This window comes from Struthio camelus, chromosome 3, assembly GCF_040807025.1.
Source record: "Struthio camelus isolate bStrCam1 chromosome 3, bStrCam1.hap1, whole genome shotgun sequence".
Taxonomy (NCBI): Eukaryota; Metazoa; Chordata; class Aves; order Struthioniformes; family Struthionidae; genus Struthio; species Struthio camelus.
In genome coordinates this window covers 105546036-105567816 of record NC_090944.1, presented here as the reverse complement: position 1 = coordinate 105567816, position 21781 = coordinate 105546036, and the positions used below count along the sequence as shown (strand labels likewise).

The following is a 21781-nucleotide window of genomic DNA, read 5'->3' as shown; positions in this document are numbered from 1 at the left end:
CTTACCTTTACCAGAAAAGCTCAGCAGATATTCTCTGAGTTTGGAATTTAAAGAAAGAAAAGTTTAAGTAAGTTATGACTTCCCACCATTTTCTTAATAACATTTTGAATTAACTTCTTAAAAACAGATACTTCATTTTCATTTTGGGATGGAGTTTGTACAATCTGCCCCATGAACAGGTTTTTTGTTAAGAATTCTTCCCAGATGATTACTTTCTCCTATTGGATGATTCTCACCATGAATTCATTTCTTTGAAGAGGTAATGAAGCCTCTGCTAGCAATTCAACTTACAGGATCATATCCTAACAAAGTAGTAGTGAACTATAGCATAGTGGTATAAATCATCCTTTCAATCACTTGAAAAGCTATCTGTAGTATCTGTTTGTATCTAAATGGAATTTAGCAGTTATATAACGGTAAATCTGTAGAAAGTTGCTAAGCCAGAGCAGTTAAAAGATTGCGCCTTTGATGTTCCAGTGACTCCTTCCTGAGCTGAGGAAGAAGGAAAGGATCTAGAAGCCAAAATTTGCTTTTTATTTTACAAAAGTAAATAAAAAATATAAACTATAAGTTACAATTATAAATATATAAAAATTAGAGCCTGAAGAAAAACTGATCAAGTGGGATTTTCTCTAAGTGAAAATTTTCACTAATCTAAAGTGACAGGAAAAGGTCTTCAACATAAAAATGGATTCTTAGAATTCCATAATGAAAAAGTATATAGCAGTTATGAATATACGCATCTCGAAAGGAGTGATTATTCTCATCTGCAAAAATGATTTTGTATGGGATTTTCTGAAATGTTTAAGTGCCTTAGAGGAAAAAAAAATCTTTTAGATTTTCATTCTAAATTGCTTTTTATTGCTAAATCACTTCAGAGCTTTAAAAATCACTGCTTTTATAATCAGAATTGAGTATATTTTAAATACTTATGCAAGAAAAATATGCAAGAACAGCTTAAAATCTGTTTTTTTACCTGAAACATAAATGGTTCTGTGGCAGATGAAAAGTTTAAACATTTTGACAAATGTTCTTCCGGGTCATATTTCTTCAAATATCCCTTAATCATGACTGTCTTTGCAGTTCCCTGTTCTCCTGTGAGCAAAACTGCCTGTAACAGACATTTAAAGCAGAGAAGTATTACCAAAATTGTTGATTAAATGCATAAAAGAGCTATTTTAGAAAAAGGGACACTTTTGGTGTCTAATTTGAATTTCTGGTAGTTTTTCTATGTCTCCATATGCAGTGACACAGTATGTATTTTTCATCCCATCCAGATTCTCCAACAGAAATCTGTTAAGCTACGCAGGCAAAAGAGGAAGGACGAAGTAAGAACATACACTAGGTTCTTTCTCCTGTTGCCTTATAGCTAAGTTATGCAGTCCAAAGAGAAAGGATCAAGTGAGAAGGTACTGGCAGTTCATTTTCCTGCTGCTTAACTTTTTCCATTTTTCTACCACATTCACTGCAGCAGTCTCTTGTAGCTGATGAATCTAATAGGTAGTCTGACATCTAATTTGATTATAATATTTCTATTATTTGCTTTTTCCTAGAGGTTTTTTTTTGTGATATAATGATAGTTCTCCCCTCCCAGCATTGTCCTGAAAGCAATTTAACAATACAGTACAGATTAGATTGAGCTACATCCCCCCTCAAGCAAATTACTAAAAGAGAGTAACAGCTACTGAACTATGTATAGAAGGCTTAACATCTACAGCTTTTTAGGAAATGTAATTAGAAATGACAAACAATTAGATGGATGAAAGACTGTTGCTTTCCATCTCTGGACATGTAACTCTTCCTTGTATTTCCTTTTGTATTTCATGCCTCCTACTGACAGGCCAGTGAGGCTGGTAGGAGGAAGCAATTTAGCAATGAAACTCTGAAATGTGTTTTACTTTCCACTTACAGAAGGGAAGTGAGAACTATTCCTACTTAATAGCAGCAAAAGAAAATCACCTGTTCTCAAAACAGAGAGTCTTTAACTTTTCTCCAAAGATCAGCATCCCTCATTAGAGGAACACAGTGGTTCCTAACTAATCCCTCCTCTGGTTGGAATATTTAAGCCTGTAACTTAAAGTCTACATGGTCCCAACCTAATTATCATGACATAAACTGATTTATTTTAGTAAGAAATGCCTTCTGGACCTTAAAGAGCCCATGTGTCTTCTCTCAGTAATACGTTTTTCAGACTGCAACCACATTTGACACATGGTTATTGCCATGAATTTCATGAATCTGCCTGTCACAGTCATGCTTGATCCTGTCTCTAAGTATGCATGGAGGATAATGAAACCAATGCATTTTGGGGTATACTTTTTAAGAACAAGATGATCACTGTTGCATAGGGCCTCAAGATCACTTAATCAGGATGTTAAGCTTTGCAAAGCAGGTTTGGGCCAAGGACGTTCACAGAACGGTCAAGAAATCTTATAACCTTTCCTAAAGATTATTTCCCCTTAGTAACTTTTATTTTTTGGAAAGAAATCCCCTTTTGATGAGAGTACAATTATTCTGTATCATGTTATATATAATGCAGCACTGTCTAGCCCTTACAGCTCATAACATTCCCACTCCTCTCTGATTGCGTCTTCAAAATAAGGACTCAGAGAATTATAGTTTCAAGATGAGATTTTGATAGCAATTTTGGTAGCAATTTATAACAACAGAATAGAATTATCAAAAAAATAGAATTGTAGGCAGAAATAGAATTTTGATAGCAATTTTCTTTACACTTTCTCAAACAATATCTTATTTTCTGGTTAATCTGTACACTTAGTGTACAGTGTCATTTAGTGCCATTTCCCTGAGTAAAAGAAATAAATGTCAAGAGAAAAGAAAGTCTTTCCTTTCTAGTCTTGGTAAAATTTAATCTAAACCACAAAGTTGCTAAACCAAATTGAGGTGGAAGTATGGTTAATGGAATTGGGGCACTATGAATACGCTAACCCTGTGATTGAAATACACTAACTCTGTGTTTAACTTAGAGTAACCTTAGCCGCCTGAGCAACAGCAAGTAGATAACATGCCTGAATTTGCCGCCTGGATCTGGATTTGAAGGTCACAGAGTAAGCGGAATGAAACAACAGATAGCTCATGAACTGAGTGACCAGACCAATCGGGCTGATGGAAGATGCACGTGGACAAGGGGACCTAACCAATCTAGCACTGGAAGTGGCCCGTGATAGCTCGGGGGGAAATAAAAGATCACTAGGGGGAAAGCTTCGCGGCTGCTATGCAGACGCTATAATAAAGAGCATTAATTCATATTGAATGACTCTGACCTTCCTTCTACTCCGGGGAGGCGTCGCTGAATTTCCGACTGCACCAAATGATATTATATTTCCTTTGTTTTTAAGCCTTTTGTAGAAATCTCCCATTTTATCTCATGAAGGGGAGCTAGATAAGAACCCTGCTTCTTTTCAGGGATGAATGAACCTTCTATGTTTATTTTTTCATCTCAGATTTTCACACTGCTTAAATTTTTAATAGATGGCATTCTCCTCCACGGATCATTACATCCACTCCATGAAAGGAATTTAACCAGTTTGTAAAAGGGTTTATGTATTTATTTATGATTGTAGGCACTGAAGTTGAGAGAGATTCTTGCCACTACTGTATCTGAAATGCCCAAATACTCCAGACTGATCTTTTTCACGTGTTAAGGTAATGCTCTCCAACAGACAGCCACAATGACACCACAGTGGTCTCGTTCTGTACCCTATCTCCTGAATATCCAAGAGATCAACTGACCATTATAACATAGATAATAATAAACCCTCTGTAGAACCTACAAGTTGAGTCAGACCTGTAAAACACCATTTTGGTTTCATCTAGTACATGTAAGTCAACTGTAGCTGGAATTAAAGTTCATCCTGCTATGATCTGATCCAGGGGAGAAAAGAAATAAAGATGTTTCTCTACCACAAATCAATACGCGATTAAGTTAAACCTTAGTAAAGAAAAATGTTTGAAAACAAAGCAAGCTGCTTGCTTCCATGGAGGGGAACATTCTGTTTAAGAGGGAAGCATAGCCAAGTCCCATGACACACTGAGAGCTGAAGCTCTTCAATAGAAGAGAGGTGGGTATCAGCCACTCTTTGACAGAAACAGGATTGTGGAAAATGCCAGGTTACAGAAACTCCCTTTGAATGGCATTAGTCTGTTATCAGTACTGCAATGATAGCCAAAGGAATATATTTGGAAATATAATAAATATCTCCCAAGGCATCAGCATACAAAGATTTATTTATTTCCAAATGTTATCAAGATTTTGCATGCTTTTATAAACCGTGTCAGATATGTCACAGGGGCAGCCACATTATGGCCTGTGGAGCAGTTTCATCAAACCCAATGAACAGAATTTCTGTCTAAATCCTGGGACTTCATAGAAAAGCCAGCCTCCAGCACTGCCTCAAGCATTTATGATATTTCTAATATCAGCTGCAGCTACTCAGAAGGGAGTATACTGACTTCTACTTCAGAAGCTGGCATAGGTTTCCATAGCATGTTGCTAGGGTTGTTAATAGCATTGTGCTAAAGTAAAATATGTATTTCTCAGATCTTCCTCTCTGAAAACAGGCCAATATATATGCATTTTAATAACTACTGTTAAACGTGGCCTGTGTCAAGAGCCGTGATACCAGGTTGTTCCCTACCAGCTAAGCCTGTACAAGAAGCATCCTCTCCTTTTCCATAGCCATGGCTACTGCGATTGACTACAGCTTTCCCACTGAGAGAAAAAAATATGATAAAGGCTAGTAATTTCACGTTTTTAATGATCACTCTTGTGAACCCTATTTTCCTTATTCTCCTATTAAAGAAAGCATAAATCGGAAAAAGCAATATGGTGCAAAGACTTGGAACAAATTTTTATGACTTTTTCTGAGAAAAACGATGGGTTGTTGCAATTACGCTTTTAGGAGCATAGTTTTTCATTTTATAAGAAGAATATTTTAATTTTGTCACCCCTGTCTTCCAAAAGGGCAAGAAGGAGGAGCCAGGCAACTACAGGCCTGTCAGCCTCACCTCCATCCCGGGAAAGCTGATGGAACAGCTCCTCCTGGAGGTCCTCTCTAAGCAGATGGAGGACAAGGAGGTGGTCAGGAGGAGTCAGCATGGATTCACCAAAGGGAAATCATGCTTGACCAGTCTGAGAGCCTTCTCTGATGGAATTCGACTGGCTGGGTAGATGAGGGCAGAGCAGTGGATGTTGTCTACCTGGACTTCAGCAAGGCTTTGGACACTGTCTCCCATCACCTCCTCCTAGGTAAACTCAGGAAGTGTGGGTTAGATGAGTGGAGAGTGAGGTGGATTGAGAACGGGCTGGATGGTAGAGCTCCGAAGGTTGTGGTCAGTGGCACAGAGTCTAGTTGGGGGCCTGTAGGTAGCGGTGTCCCCCAGGGGTCAGTCCTGGGTCCAGTCTTGTTCAATGTATTCATCGATGACCTGGAGGAAGGGACACAGAGTGCACCCTCAGCAAGTTTGCAGATGATACGAAACTGGGGGGAAGAGTGGCTGACACACCAGAAGGCTGGGCTGCCATTCAGAGGGACCTGGACAGGCTGGAGAGCTGGGCGGAGAGGAACCTCCGGAAGTTCCACAAAGGCAAGTGCAAGGTCCTGCACCTAGGCAGGAATAATCCCATGCACCAGTACAGGCTGGGGGTGGACCTGCTGGAAAGCAGCTCTGCCAAAAAGGACCTGGGAGTGCTGGTGGACAAGTTAACCACGAGGCAGCAATGTGCCCTTGTGGCCAAGAAGGCCAGTGGGCTCCTGGGCTGCAGTAGGCAGAGTGTTGCCAGCAGGTCAAGGGAGGTGATCCTGCCCCTCTCCTCAGCCCTGGGGAGGCCACACCTGGAGTGCTGTGTCCACTTCTGGGCTCCCCAGTACAAGAGAGACATGGCACTACTGGAGAGAGTCCAGTGGAGGGCTGCAAAGATGATCAGGGGACTGGAGCATCTCTCCTATGAAGAAAGACTGCGAGAGCTGGGCCTGTTGAGCCTGGAGAAGAGAAGACTGAGGGGGGATCCCATCAACGTGTATAAGTATCTGAAGGGGGAGTGTCGAGAGGGTGAGGCCAGCCTCTTCTCCGTGGTGCCCAGTGACAGAACAAGAGGCAACGGGCAGAAACTGAAACACAGGAAGTTCAGTCTGAACCTGAGGAAAAACTTCTTCACTGTGAGGGTGACAGAGCACTGGAACAGGTTGCCCAGAGAGGTAGTGGAGTCTCCTTCACTGGAGATATTCAAAACCCGTCTGGATGCGATCCTGGGAAATATGCTCTAGAGGACCGTGCTTGAGCAGGGAGGTTGGACTAGATGATCTCCAGAGGTCCCTTCCAACCTTGGCCATTCTGTGATTCTGTAAACTTTTGTCATGGACTCAGAAATAATTACAAGAGATTCATATTTAAAAAAAAGAGAATAAAGTAACATAAACAAAAAGCAACATATTTTAAATAATGCTGCAGCTGGTGAACTGTGACTAGAGATAGAGAACATGAAGAATGATACAGTCTCCCTGTGACGTTATAAATAGGTTTCTGTTTATCTCATATAGTAGGCATGTAAGTCAATAAATAATCCTGCACGTACTTTGTGTTGCTTTGCAATTGTGTCTATCAAAAACTGAGTTCTGACATTGTCAACATTTGGAACCAGAATAGATGCATAGTCTGGGACGCTATCTGTCGGATAAACATATTCCTGAACTCTTTTACTCCAGTGCTCCCAATCACCTGAAATGACAAAAAAATGGAAAATATCCCACAATATTTTAATTATATTCAGCATTCTCTTAGGCCAAGAAAATCAGTCCTGGATTACATAGATGGGTGAAGCACTATGAGTGTATATAAAATGTAGTTCCTAAAGGTGAAAGCCTAAGAATTACAAAAAGGAAAAAACTGTCTCAAATCTAGCATCTAACAAAGGAGGTACTAGTAATGACCTCTTATTAGTCCTGAATTTGGATACATGGGAAATAGATGCATTTATAATGGTATCTAGACATGAATATGCTCTGAAAAAAGAATGGTAAACTATGTGTGAAATTTAAACTATTGCTATATAGTTAAACTATCATTTAAACTATTTATTTAAACTATTAATTCTTTGTAGAAATTAAGTAAAATTAGTTTAGGTTAAAACAGCAAGAGCAAAAATTATCTACACATTGTAAGCTGGTTAAGAATAGTCAATAGAAAGTATACATAAGAATGATATTAAATATATATATATATATATATATATATATATCTTTATATAGATATAGATATATAATAGATATGTATATAAAACCAATACCAATGAGCATGCTTTCCTTGTGTGTTAATTCTCACCTCCACAGAGGTACCGCACAGAATCTATTACACCACTATACTGTCAACAACAAAAGAAAATCTCTATTTCTATGACCAAAAAATGACTAAAGGATTAATTTTTCAATTTCAAAGCAGCTATATTCAGTTTTAGAATGCCAATATTAAAAAAAAAATTATTTTCCTTACCATAATCAGTAACATAAAACTCGTACATCGTTTGAGTGGTGCCAGAAGAGATTTCTGGTAAGTCTAATTTGCTATCATGAGCTCTAATGAAGGCTTCAAGTTTATCTCTGCTGTCCAACTCCAGAAGGGCACCTAAACTCCACATTAATCCAAAGCTGAACAATTTATGTAGATGGCATATAGTTGATAAACCACCTTCTTCCTTCGAGGGAATCAAACCCTCCAAAATATTAATAGACTGAAAATATTTTTAAAATATTTTGTATTAAGAAAGCATTATATAATCAGTTTTTTTATATGTAGTTACATATAAATAATGTCTGTGTATATATGTATTCAAATCTTAGAATATAATTTGAAAATTAATATAGGAGAGCAAAGAATAATATTAAATTCAAAACTATGAACTCAGGAAAATAGATTAAAGACACCTATATAAGGCTAGGTAAAATTTTCAAAATTACTTAAGTAATTTAACAGTCAAGAATCCTTTCAAATCATACCTATATGATAATGTCACCAAAGAGAGAGAGCAAGAGAATAGCTTTTTAACAGTATTTATATGCTTAATGAGATTTTCGGGAATTCCACAAATGGGTAGTTCTTAATGAAATAGTATAATTTATTTGCCTGCTCACTTCTGAAAATTCCTCTAAGGATCTCTTTCCATCTTTACACATGGAAGTTCTCTTTATTTAATGCATTTTCATTTTCTAGAAATCTAGTAACTTGCTAGCTACAACATTGTTCCTGAAACCTGAATCTTATTTTGATAAAATCATATTATTTAGGTAAAATCACTTAAATTCCTTTTCTACAAGACAATGTCAAGCACATTGTCTCAAAATATGTCTTTTTAAACAAGGAAGCAGATTTTCAGTTAGATCTTATAACTAGTATTCTTTATGCAGACTATGATGTTATACTTCAAGCTGAAAGTAATGCAATAATACATTTTTTAAAATACAGGCCAAAGACCTAAATTGTTAGAATACACTTTGATTACTTTAAAACTTAGGTATTAGAAAAAATTAAGAAATGAACAATCAATATTAATGACACTTAATGAACTGGAATTAACAACACTTCTTTTCTTTGGAAAATAGCTGATTTGTTATCTAAGCACTTCAGGGACAGGTGGTATCACAATTTATCTGAACAAAATCTTTCTGTTTCTTCAAAAATAAGTTGTAGTTCAAAATTTCCCAGATGCTTCGGATCATAGCAATATTCTGTAAGAAGTTATTGAAGAAGGAAAACAGACATAATTAAACTAACTCAAAAATATAAAAATGGTTGTAACAAATCAGGTAAAGACTCCAGTTTGCCCAGCATGTCATCTGTAATATGACTGAAAGTGGACACTTAGTGAAGAGTAAAAACAAAGCAAAACCACAATACTTTCTGCTGGTGCTGTCTTGGCTTAGGTCATTTTCAACTTGGGGCTTTCTGAGCCAAATAAACTGTCTCTGTATTTAGCAACCCTCTAGGGATTTTTCTCCCATGAAAATAGCAAGTCTGGTCTTGATCCCATATAAACTTTTATCATCCATAGCACCCTTTGGCAAGAGGTTCCATAGGTCTGCTATCCATGGCATTGAACAGTTTGTTTTTCTCCCATGTGAATCCCTTCATGTTTATCTTCTTTGAATTTCACTTGGCATTTCATTATTCAGTTGCTCAGTCTCATAAAGTCTGTCCACTGTTCATGGTTAGCTGTTTCGTCCTTATTACCCTGAATAATTTAGCATCATCAGCAAACTTTTCCACCTAAAACTTTTCCAGGCTGTTTACAAACTTTTTGAACAGCACTGGTCCCAGCACAGGTACTTTAGATGAGTGGTAGGCTCCCTCCTTTTTGAAGGCTGATCCTTTATTCCTATTACCCCTTTCCTATCTTCTAATTAGTCATTTATTTATAAATGAACCTTCTCTCTTCTGCTACAACTGCTTAGCTTCCATATAAATCTCTGGTGAAAAAATTTGCTGAAGACCTTTGTTCCTTCATGTGGACCATATCAGTTGGATCTCTCTTACCTACAAGTTTATTCACTTTTCCAATAGCTTGGTAAGGCAGGACATCCCTAAAAATAATTGGGTTGAATCTCTTCAGTAAATTGTATTTGTCTGCTTCATGAGGCAGACAAGAGGAAGGTAAACAGCAAAAAGACAAGTGTAAACATAAAAACAGTGAAAAAAATCACCCACGAAGAATTGAAAAAAATAGATAAAGTCAATGGCAGTGGAAATTGCAAGAAGGAAAGCAAAGGTGAGACTGCTTTTTTATAAAGCCATTATGAAACTGTTGCAGGGAAAAAAAAAAGAAAAAGCATAGCTTGTGAATGCTAGCAGGCAGCAGATGATTGGGGAATGTGTATGTGTGGCAGAGGGGTGAAGATCCAAAATAGAACTTTTGCACTTTCAAACAGAAGTCTGCTACTTGCTTGGTGCAACTGGTACGGACTGGTTGTAACTTTGGATAATCCTGGACTAAACAGAAGTGGCAATTAATTAGGAGAAATGGGACAAAATCACCAATTAGGAGGCTCATGTGCAGGGGCACATGACCATTTAGACCATTTAGAATGGGAAACCAGGACCTTAGGCTTCCAGAAATAAAGGGTGGTGCCAAAAAGGCTTTCTGAAAAGAAAAAGTGGTCTCAGAAAGGAAGCGGTGAAGAACCTGGCTGGAGGAAAGATCTTCGAAGTGGAGAAGATCCTGGAGATCAGAGATGTATGGAGAAAATGCCAGGGGATGCCCAGGGACCTTGTTGAGTAAAACCTATGACTGGTAGCTGCAATCACCTGCACAGCACGGAAATAAACAGCTTTCTGTCTGATCGACCCAGATCAGTAGTGAAATCCCTGCTGAAAAGGGAAATCAAGACATAATGAACATAACACTGTGGAGGAGCAAATGAGTGAATGCGTGAAATAATCAAGTCTAGTAAAAGCTCTAATTTTACTGGTTCTTAGATAAATCTCAGTATACAGATCCACTAAGGGTTGTTGTTACTCTGTCTTATCTGTGACAGAAATTTAGAGATTTTTGCCACAGGAAGAAATATTCAATATAGGATAAATCAGGGAAATGTTACCATAAAACAGTATGAATAGAACATTGGCATGCTCATGCTTTTTGAACAAACCCTCACCAAAAAAACTTTTAGTCCCAGGAAAAGTCTTCCATGAAGACAAAAATGAATTCAGCCAGAGGTTTCACAGATAACAAATGTAGAAGCAAACAATATTTTCTATAACTAAAAAAAAAAAGTGCAGAACACCTCCATCTTGTTTATCATCAGAAATTAGTGAATTACACAGCTGCTGCCTGTCACCTTGAATTCTTGAGATATCCATATTTTGTTTGATATTACACATAACAAACTTTTGAGGCATTTACTAAGGCTATTAATTCACAGTAAAATACTTGACACTCTTGAAAATCTGAAGTTAGATCTATAATGGACAATAAAGATGTACCAAATGCTAATTGACTAGTTTATTGTTAAATATGGTGTGAGTCAAAATATTATGTTGTCTACTTTCTTATTAAAGGTATTACTGAATTTGTTATGAGATTGCCAAAATAAAACAGGGACTACAGGGACAAATGGAAAGCCTGGAGACAGACTCTGCAGATAACTGACTCATAAACAGTTTAACCAGACACATGCAGTAAAGGACATATAGTCTTGCAAAAATTTGCCAGGCAAATAAATTTTGTTATTAATAAATCACCGAAAAAGGTTAGGCGCCACTCAAGGCAGAATTCCAACTGAAAGGAAGGCAGAGTCAAAACTTCCTAAACTGACCTTGGAAGAACTGACTCACAGAATCATATCTATTATATTCGAAGGTAAAAAGATAACTAGAATTATTCTTCATTCTCTCCACTGACAGTACCAATAGGGTAAAACTGGCCCTCATTGCAACTTATCTGGCATTAAAAGAACAGGAATGAGACCACTAGCTTATTAAAACTTGCTTCTGAAAAACTACTGGACCCTGCAAATTCCAGCCAAGAGAATGCTAGCCTGCATACAAAGGGATACAGAGAAGTAGAAGTTTCTTCTGCACATCTCTTAACAGTTCTTCTTGCAGTGCCCAACAAACAAATGTCGAGCTTGTAGTTTTCTTTGTCAGGAAACAATCTTTTTGAATGAATTTTTGTTATCAAATATCCCGTTTGCTATTCCTGCACACTTACTTTGGTCAGTCAATTTATACAAACTTATGCGGTATCTGTTTTACCTGCATAATATAGTTACATTCCAAAAGTTCCATTTTTGGATTCAGGTTTAATTTCATATATGTATATGCCGGTTCAAAGATTCTATCATATAAACTCTGTAAAGCTTCAGCTTCTCGAGACGAACGTTTTTTCAACCATGCCTGAAAAACATCCACAATAGTCTTCTGTATAGAATGTATAACAAGGTAAAGTTAGGAGTAGCCAGCAGTGATGATCTTACTTGCAATATTGGTCTCCAGCTGAGAGCAGAAGAACTGATGTACACCATACCCATTCGAGAAACTGTTGCTGGAGAGGCATTCTCAATGTTGTGGACCTCAAATAACAGCTTACATGTAGGAGACATAGGAATTCGATCTCCATTTGCTAGAGTAAGAGTCTTGTTATCATCCAAAACTGAATTTAGATTCTCAATCCAGATTGCATCTACAGGACCATCTAAAATTAGAAACACATTTTCACCTGGAAAAACAATGAAAAGAGATATAATTCACATCTCCATGATGAAACAGCTAGAAAATATGTTTATGAGAGATGCTTTAGAACTTCAGTAATGCATAAAAACGTATTTTTTTATAAAAAATCCTGCTGTCTCCACAGACCTGCATTACTGTAGGAGTTGCACATCTAGTTAAGGAACCATTTTTGGAACAATAAGTAGCAAATGAGGGCACATATATCTTTACAATGTTGTATCTCAAAGACAAAAAAACTAAGAGTTCAACAATTCCTCTGTGTCCCCTAAAAATTATACAGCTGAACCTTTGTTATTGCAGGCACTAACACACTTTTCTGTCCTTCTTAGCATTAACACCCCAGATTTTCTCTTCAGTGATGTCACTGAACTTCCAGAGCTGATCTAACAAATCTCACTAACGTGCTTGTCTCAGCTGAACGTCATTTCCCCAAGCCTGCTCATGATTCAATACTTCTGTAAAGGCTAATACATGTTTGTAGAATAGCTGTTCTTTTAAACTTATTATTTTTCTATATACGTCTTTCTCTCCACGCACGCTCTCCTGTTGATGTGCTCACATTTGTTTTAGGTAACGAACCCCTAAACGCATGTTTCTATTTGTCATCACGACCAAAGGCATGAAGCAGCAAATTTGTCCCAGCAACACTCCAGTTCCATCATTTTGTGGAGCATTAGATCCTGCTAGATTTTCAATATGCATCTCTGATGTAGCTCATAAAGACTATGATGTGTATCGCACACATGCACACATATATGCACACACATGCTCATGCATGAAAGATACAGAAAACATATCTCAGAGAATCTTATTCACTGTATATTCAAATGTTTCGTATTTGAGCAGTTGTTTGTATAAGTATAAACACTCACAAATAATAGCACAGTAAAGGGATGGCATGGATCACGAGATCCAGTCAGATAACGCGGAATTGTTCAGCCAGTCCAAAGACTTTAGAGAGGCCTGGACAATGGTGTAATGTACATGAATGTCTAAAAGAAAAGTCTATGCTGAGGCTTTGAAAATGTCCAAAGCCATGCAATTTTCATGCTATTATAGATGTCACTGATACTGTTGCTTTACCTGCCACACAAAGGACTACCTACAGCAGTGGTTTCTTTTCACCCCACACATTGTCCTGTAGTAAAACTCTACATATTTTGAAATGAGTGACAGTGAACAGACAACAATATATATCTTTGTTGGTTATAAGAATAATGCAAAAAATCCTTCATGTGGACAGTGATACAGAAAGAAAAGCCAGGACTCCTGAATCTGGAAGTTTAGTCCATCGTTAGTCCAGACATTCCCAATTCATAATCTGCCAAAAATGCATCATGAGTAATTTAAAATTTATCACTTCTGCTGCTAATTGCTCTTCTTAGAACATAACTATCTCTGATTGTTAGAATCCTTCTTACAACAGACAGTTGCAGCTAAGTCACAATCAATTTATAAACATCTGTTTGCGTGCATCTGTTCCTTCCAGAGCATACCAACTTTCTGTGTTAGAGAGAGCACCTGAACTCTTACTCAACTTGTGATTAAAACAACACATGTATGTCAGAGTTGTATGACCAATCCTTTGTTGCAGCTGCTTCCATTTGAATGAAATCCTTTTCACCCCTATTTTATACAATGGCATAAAAGTTGCTATACCTTTAACAGAAGTAACTGACCTGACAGATAATAGAATTACGTTTGCCTGTTTCATTGCTATATCTGTGACTATCCTGTGACTATCCACTACAACCCTAGTCCTTCTCTCCTTCCATATCTAACTCATGGGCTCCCACCGTACACCAGAATAAACTTTACTGTTGTTAGCATACAATTACATAACTACACCTTTTGTATTCTACCATTTCATGCAATTTCTATTTCTTAGCTCCTGAAGACTGTCAAATTCCTTCGATATGATAGCCTAAAATTCAGTTTTAGTAATTTCTTCCAAGTCTGATGAACAAACCTCTCAAATGAGAAATTAGCCCCTTGAGAAACCACAGCAGTAACTTCTTTCTTTTCTGTTTTTTCTGTGTACTCTACAGTTCCAACATGAGTTCTCATGGTAAAGTTATATACTTCCTTATAGATTAAATTTATAGCATTTCTTTTGCCTAGAATATTTTTAGCTTATCTAATCAAAGAAAGATAGCAATTTAATCCGGTATGACTTCTCCTTGGAAAATCCGAGTTGCATCTCATTTTATTTTCTACTATAATTATTTCCTTCAAAATCTGTTCTAAAACCTTACATGGGGTTGAGGTCATACTAAAAGGCCTGTTGTTGCCCATATCTTCCATTCCTCCTTTAAAACAGCTACTAGCAATTACAACGCAAAAGTTATGGGATCAGAAGTAGATTCCAAAAGGAGCTTGATTTTGCATTCCAGTAATTAAGATTCTTGTCCAGCTCCCTGAAGTAACATTTTTAATAAATGCCTTTCTAATGTAAATTATGCATGCAGTTCTAGGAACAGAATCTTAAGTTACTGCCCTGTCAGCTTAGAGCCTGTACTACTGAACTACAATATCTGGTTTCCTTTTGCTTTCCCTTATGCTCACACCCTGCCAGGCAGTTAGGGAGGTTTCTGGAAAAGTCAGAGCTGTAGTCACAAATCTGGTCAAGCTGAGAAGAATGCAGAGCTTCCACTGTAATGCACCCACTTTCTATGCAAGGGATCTAACCAAAAAACTTTTCTGCAAAGCTCAGTCTTCAGGGTATTAGTCTACAGAGCAACTATTTATAGACCAACAAGAATCTGCCCTGTAATGCAGCATAACGAGTGCTTGGTTTAATAAGGGATTGTTATTATGGAAATTCACTTTCTCATCCTGCAAGGACCCTCTTATCCTGCACTTCAGGTTGAAGCTGCTGCACTTGAGGATTTAGGACTTTCTAAGTCAATTCTGGCCTAAGATTCAATGTAGGGAGTCGAGGGACAGGAGAGGCTTTAAGCCTCATCTGTCATCTGTCTTGTAATCAGCCCTTCCATTAGCCACTATCAACACAGATGCAACTAAGTGAAAATTGAGACTATAAACGTCTAATGAAGACAAAACAATCATAGTAGACTACTAAATAATGCTGAATATACAGCAGTCTAAGAAAAGTTGAGTTTTCTCCTTCATCTGAATGACAGAAAAAGACTGTGATGCAGACAGAGGTTGTCTCATCCCTAAAGTAGCAAGAAGAACAGACTCACCAGAAGAGACTGAATCCTGAACAACTTATCTCCAACCAGAACAGTTCGGAAAGATGGAAATAGGAACTCACTATTACTTCTATGAAGTGGTTGTACATCTAGCACTTGGTTTGGGATACATTCACCAACCCATTGCAGGGAGTGCTCATATTTACAAATCTCATCTGTGCGGTGATACATATTTTCTTTAGACAAGAAGAGAGGGAAACCCCAAATCAATGCCAGACATTTGTGGCAAGCAAAAAGAAAGAGTGGAAACAGGTCTGCTGATTTAACCTCCTGAGGATTTCTCCTTTTTTTTTTTTTTTGGTAGTAAAGCCACTTAAGAAAATTTGTATGGATAATAGCTGACCAAGGATGGGAAGACTGGTGAACATAAATTCTTTCAAATGGTAATGACGAGGACTTTTTGGAGAAATCTGTGTAAAGAAGAATTTATGATGCTGAAAAAAACTCTGCCTATTGAACACTCCATTCCCCAGGCAGTTGAAAGGAACTGAAATGGCATAGTACTTTGTACACTCATTTTTTATTATGTAAGGGAAAGGAATGTTATCATACCCTACAGACATTGTGAGGCCTAGAAGTTTCCCAATCCTGAGTGACTGGCTGCATGCACCTTGAGATTATTAATTTATAACCACCATAAGATAAAATTGCTGATCTATATCCATAGGCACTGATAAAGAAGACAGAAGTAAATACAGTGTTCCAAAATTTTATCTCTTGAACTCTGAACGTTCTTGTGCATCAAAACATGTGCTACCCATTCTACTGCCCCTGAAACTCTGTTTTGAAAGCACATTCCTTACAGATCAGATGTCATCAAATCTTGGTGCTAAAATAAGGAATCTTTGTTTGAGCAGCTAAACAAAAGGTGTTGAGTATTCAGAGATCCAATTTAAGTCAATGAAAGCTATCACTGCTCATCGACTTGGAAAATCTAATCACTTTTGTTTTATTTTGGAAGATAAACATAGATGAAAACACCTAATTTTTGGCAATCAAATTTTAAAATTCTGGCTTCGTTTTGAATATACAAAGTTTTGAATATAGAAAACTCTACTATTTTTGTTAGAAGAATTTTCTTCTGGGAATCACAATTCCCTTTAACATAAAGAATTTTATTTTTTCAAATAAAAATAAATACAGGACACTATGAAAAGGAATATTGATATTTTAATCCTGAAGTATTGAAATATAAATATGCACACTGAAAGCATTAAAAAATTATGGGAAAACATCGTTTGAAAGCTAATGCAATTAGGATAAGTAAATCTTAATTATAATTTAACAGCCTCCAAGGAACACCTCTGCAGCAAACTGGAAAACTGAAGTGGTAAGGAAACAGGTAACTTTTATCTAGATATAATATTATCATACTGAAACAAGAAATTTTGAAACTATTGCCATTTATTGAGGAGTGGATTGTAACATCATCTATGTTCTCATATGTTTTTGTTCAAGAGGGAACTTCTCTGCATTTGTAAATTGCAAAACAAGACTCTTTCTCAACATATTATTCAAGAAGTATCTTGATGATATCACACACAAAGTATCTGCATACCTTTTTTAGCTTTCAGTGTTTTCCTCCACAGTGTAGAAAAGATTCCATCTGTCCAATCATTAGTTGCAGTATCTAGTCTTCCAAACATCTGAGGAGCAGTAATAGCTTTTGGGTTCATACGCATTTCTCTATGAGGCTGCCCACACTCTGTCAGTGCTCTCATTAACATAGTTATGACTGTTGTTTTTCCAGATCCACTTGGCCCGAGCGTCATCAACCCATGGCGTACTAGAGAAGTTTCATACAACTATTAAAAACAGCAAAATATTTTGAGAAATATTTGGGAAGATTTTTGCTTACATTTAGTATGTTTGATAGCCAGTGATTATAAATATATAATATAAATATATATAAATACATTAGACACATTCCTTGTAAGAAACAGTATGATTGGTAAATACTTATTTTCCTTAGATACTTATTTTCCTTTTCCTCACTGTTAGAGACAGTAGTAAAGGCCAGTAGCAGAGTTCTGGAAGTCAGCTGGCTCTCTGTTGCAGTGAAATCAAAGTCCAGTCAAGAATCTTATGACATAGAATTAGATAACAAGCCATATAAGACTGAAAATAACCGGTACACCTGCAGAGAACTCCATATACTAGCATGAAATGGCTATATGGTGGACGAATAAAATCTTTTCACAAAAATTCTATGTGCTTATATATAAGATGATAATTTAAAATGTGAGCTTTTACATATGGCAATGGTAGCCATATGGTTAAGTTCTGTAGAAAGACAGGATCTCTTTCCAGATCAAACATTTCTGTCCTCTTTCTTAGATGCATTCCCACAAAACACTGGGTTTTGCCATGAAATGAGTAGAGTGTAAAGCAGAGACACTTCAGTAGTTGATGAAGAATACAGACTATCAATAACAGAATACTTTAACTCCAAAGATTCCTTCAGTGGGATGTTTAATGAGGAAACTATTCTTTTCTGGAGCTCTAAAAACAACCAATAACCACTATGCACCAAAATCTGAAGAGCTGTGGTTCCTGTTTACATTAATGGCAGCTTTCTTTGCTAGGACGAATCTGAGTACTCAAAGTCTGCAGAGACGATAGTGCATAACAACTTTTCCTCCAACTCTACGGACAATGAAAAGCTGGTAAGTAGCAGAGTATACTAGGGAAGGCAGTGTATTCTCTTAGGAATAAAAACATAAAGGATGATTTGAAGAAGTAGAAGAGAAGTATGGTTGTTACTTAAGACTAAGCACCTTTCTCACATCCAGCAAATCACATTGTAGGGTTGTGGGGTTTTTTTAAGCTAGACAAGTTTGCAAATTATCAAAAATCTAGACATGAACACAAAGCTCAAAGTGCTTTTCTTGGTTGGCAGCCAGCTTCTTTTGAGATACTGAGTTCATAGGAGGCAATGATGCTTTTTGCAATTTAAGGCTATACAGCCAAAAAACAAGCCTAGCACTTCAAGGCCTATACTTTCAGAAAGTCTATGTTCTGTGGTTGCATCTCAAAAAGATGTAAACACATTTCCAAGGGCCAAAACGTTCTAAAGTGACAGCTGCTGTAGCCATGCCCTCAGTATGGCAATCAACAAAGTTACAAATAAAGGCCTCTAAAGCAGAATAGTTTTCAGCCATTACTAATGGTAAAGGGCATTAATCTTAACCTTTAACAGTGTCTAACAGTTCTCCAGAAAATACGGATAAGTAAAATGGGGAAAATTAGAAGACAGCATAATTCTTCTCTATCTGACAAATTTTACAAAGCAAAATTCAATTTCATCAATTAATAGAAAAAAAAATAAATTCAATTTCACTGATTAATGCTACAAGCTCAATTTCAATGAGTAATATAGCCGGTAAAGTAAAGCTGACGACTGTCTAAAGCATGGTCTAAAAAGAAACTGTGTTCACACCTTACCGCCTACATGCTGAAAAAAAAGAATCAAAGAACATAGGAAAATGATAACTATCATAATGTATATCATCACCATCCATTAAAGTGTGCCTTCCAAAGAGAGCACAACAAAAACGCAAAAGAGCAACAACGGTCTGATTACCCTGCTTATCAATTTGTAACTGCTAGTGACCTTCTAATTATACTTGTTGGTTTTCTAATTATTATCTATTGGTTTTGTTAAGTTTGCCCTCTAAAGAGAGAAATGCATATGGAAGTGTGGCTAATTCACCTCAGAAGATGCTGACTTTGAACACTACAGACAAATTAATAGTAGCTGCAGCTGTTCATACCCTTTGTAGTCCAGAAAGCCTCTAAATCTCTTAATAGCTTTCACCTTTCAATCATGAAAGTCCTTGAGGACTTTGGATGACACATCCACTCTTGTTACTGATGCCGTCTTTGAATCTTTCATTTTATAGTACCTATCTGCATGTTAACTTGCATGCTTAACCTTATCAGAGGTTTCCATAAGGTTGTCATAGCGCACACACTAAGATTGTTTTTTGAGGCTTCTACACATACTTATCCTTATACCTGAACTCTTTGAATACAATATAGCTGAGCTGAATGACTATCCAGTGTATGAGTTCTCAAAACGCAGGTGAGAAAAACGTTTCATGTACTGCAATGTCTGCTCACACTCAGTGTGAGGACTCTCCTTCATTAGAGAAGCATTTAACTCAGAAATACATACCTTTCCTATTTTTCTTTGCCTTTTAAAGGTCTTTCTCAGGTAGTTCTCAATCCCTACTTAGCAGAAGTTGTATCCTGGCTGCATTTCTTGTCACTCTTTATTTGCTGCCTTGGCCTTTAAGATGTCTCTGAATCTTTCTTATGCCCAACTGTCCCTACCGGAGTCTAACAAATTCAAGTCGAGAGAGCTATGTAGGACCCTTGCTTCTTCATTCAGGTAACAAAGATGCACTGCCATATCTGGCAAAGGGTGGGATAACCGTGTGTTTTAAGGGATTTTTTTTTTCCTCTTCTCGATAAGCTAAAGAGGATTGGTTTTCCTTTAGATAATCTACACACAACTTTTGTTTTTTCTCCACATTAGCAGCAGAGCTCCTTGAGTAAGACAGTAGTTAGCTACTGATATGGTGTTCTGACTCCTGTTTATAAAGTAGATTTTAGAAAAAAAAGGTCTACCTGAACAAGCTTAAGATTCCATGGTGGATGATTAATCAATCCTGCCTCTTCAACTTGACTGGCTACTGCAGCCTGAAGCTCTGCATATGTATTACTATCCAATTGCAACCCCGGAAAGAGGTCGTTGATAAGACTCAGAAACAAAGGCTCATCTTCATCTACCTGAAACAAAAAAGTTAAGAAGTGTTTAAAGCATGGCTATCCAAAGAAAGCTCTCAAACCAAAATGAATCTCTATGCTCAAATAACATATAGTAAGGAAAAAGATGCTTATGCTGATAAAGACAGCTAGCTAAAAGGACAATTCACTAAGGAAAAAGCATTTTGAAAGCATCACACGTGTTGCATGAGCAACAAATTCAATACTGAAAGAAAACTCCCACCGAGCATATAGCAGACTCTGTTTGTAAAATCCCTTAACACTTGCAGCGTACATGGGAAAAAACAACCTATCTTGAAAGAAATCTTCCTGTAACTTCTCCTTCCAGTCCTTAACTAGCTTTCTCTCCAGCCTTGCCAAACTCTTCACCAGGAGCAAACTCCCTACAGTCCAAAAAGCATCAAATCAATCCAGACCATACCCGAGCAAAAGATGCAAAATTTGTCAAGGCATTTCCACTACTACTACTACAATCAATAACCCTGTAACAGAACCATCAAAATGTTACTCTACACTGCCACTTCCTGGAATGCATCACATTTCATCCAATGCAAATATCCTTATGGCAGCTACATAGCTGGAACTAAACAAGCCACTATGAACCCAATAAACTCACACAAACAGTAAAAAAGAAAAAAAAACTTATTCTTAAAACAATCACTGCATTTCTGATCTTTCAATCCTAATACTTAAAGGACACCTAAAAAAACTTGAAAAAAATTTGTGAAAAGTAGAGTTCATATCCGTGCTGGAGAGCAAAAAACGTGGATTCAATACATACATTGGTTTTATGGCACATTATAACCTCTCCTTCCTAGACTAGACCCTTCCATCTTCACAGGCACTCTTCTCATCCTGCCAGCTAACATTGCCTTTACTTTACAGGCATCAATGTATCAATGTTTTTTTTTCCCCCTCTGGAGAGGATCTAGCTGACACGTTATCTACTATCTATCTATGACCAACTGTTCCCAATTTTTATTTAGCTTTGATGTCTGCTGCTTCTATGCTAAATTCGAGAAGAAGCTGGTGTATATAAAAACTTCTTTACGTTAGAATGTTATGGCTACAAGACTTCCACAAAAGCAATGTTCATAACTTTAGACATATGATAACATATATGGACATGAACCTATTGTATTCCCAAGGTGCCCTCATTGAGTTATATGGAAAATAATACACTAATTCTTTTGGTCTGTACATTAACACTGTTCTTACATTCCACTACATTTATAGTAACTGGTGAAGCAAAACCTTACGGAAACAGACAGATGAACATCTAGAAATCTTTGACAAATGGCTTTTACGCATGTGCAAACTAGACTCAACACTACAAACCCACTTCATCAATTGAGGAGTTGCGTTGTTGGTAGGTGTATAAACATGCATTGTTGAGCAGATTGACTTTAAAAAAATCTGATTTAGTGGATATTCCAGTTATCCAATTATGTTACGGTAATCATTCTGTACACAGATTGTTCAAGAAGATGTAATACCTACTGACAAGTCACTATTAACCTGTTCAGAACCTCTGC

At 37.0% G+C, this 21781-nt stretch overlaps 1 protein-coding gene across 1 annotated transcript in view; it reads right to left on the bottom strand.

Moving 5' to 3' along the window:
- DNAH8 (dynein axonemal heavy chain 8) overlaps positions 1-21781 on the bottom strand; it is a 178628-nt gene that overhangs the window by 60322 nt on the left and 96525 nt on the right. Inside the window, exons 50-56 of the mRNA XM_068939550.1 lie at positions 20088-20249; positions 17014-17260; positions 11985-12226; positions 11764-11904; positions 7510-7747; positions 6596-6738; positions 977-1111 (exon numbers count right to left, since the gene is read on the bottom strand). Coding sequence (XP_068795651.1) covers positions 977-1111; positions 6596-6738; positions 7510-7747; positions 11764-11904; positions 11985-12226; positions 17014-17260; positions 20088-20249 — 1308 coding nt within the window. The remainder of the gene's footprint in view (positions 1-976; positions 1112-6595; positions 6739-7509; positions 7748-11763; positions 11905-11984; positions 12227-17013; positions 17261-20087; positions 20250-21781) is intronic.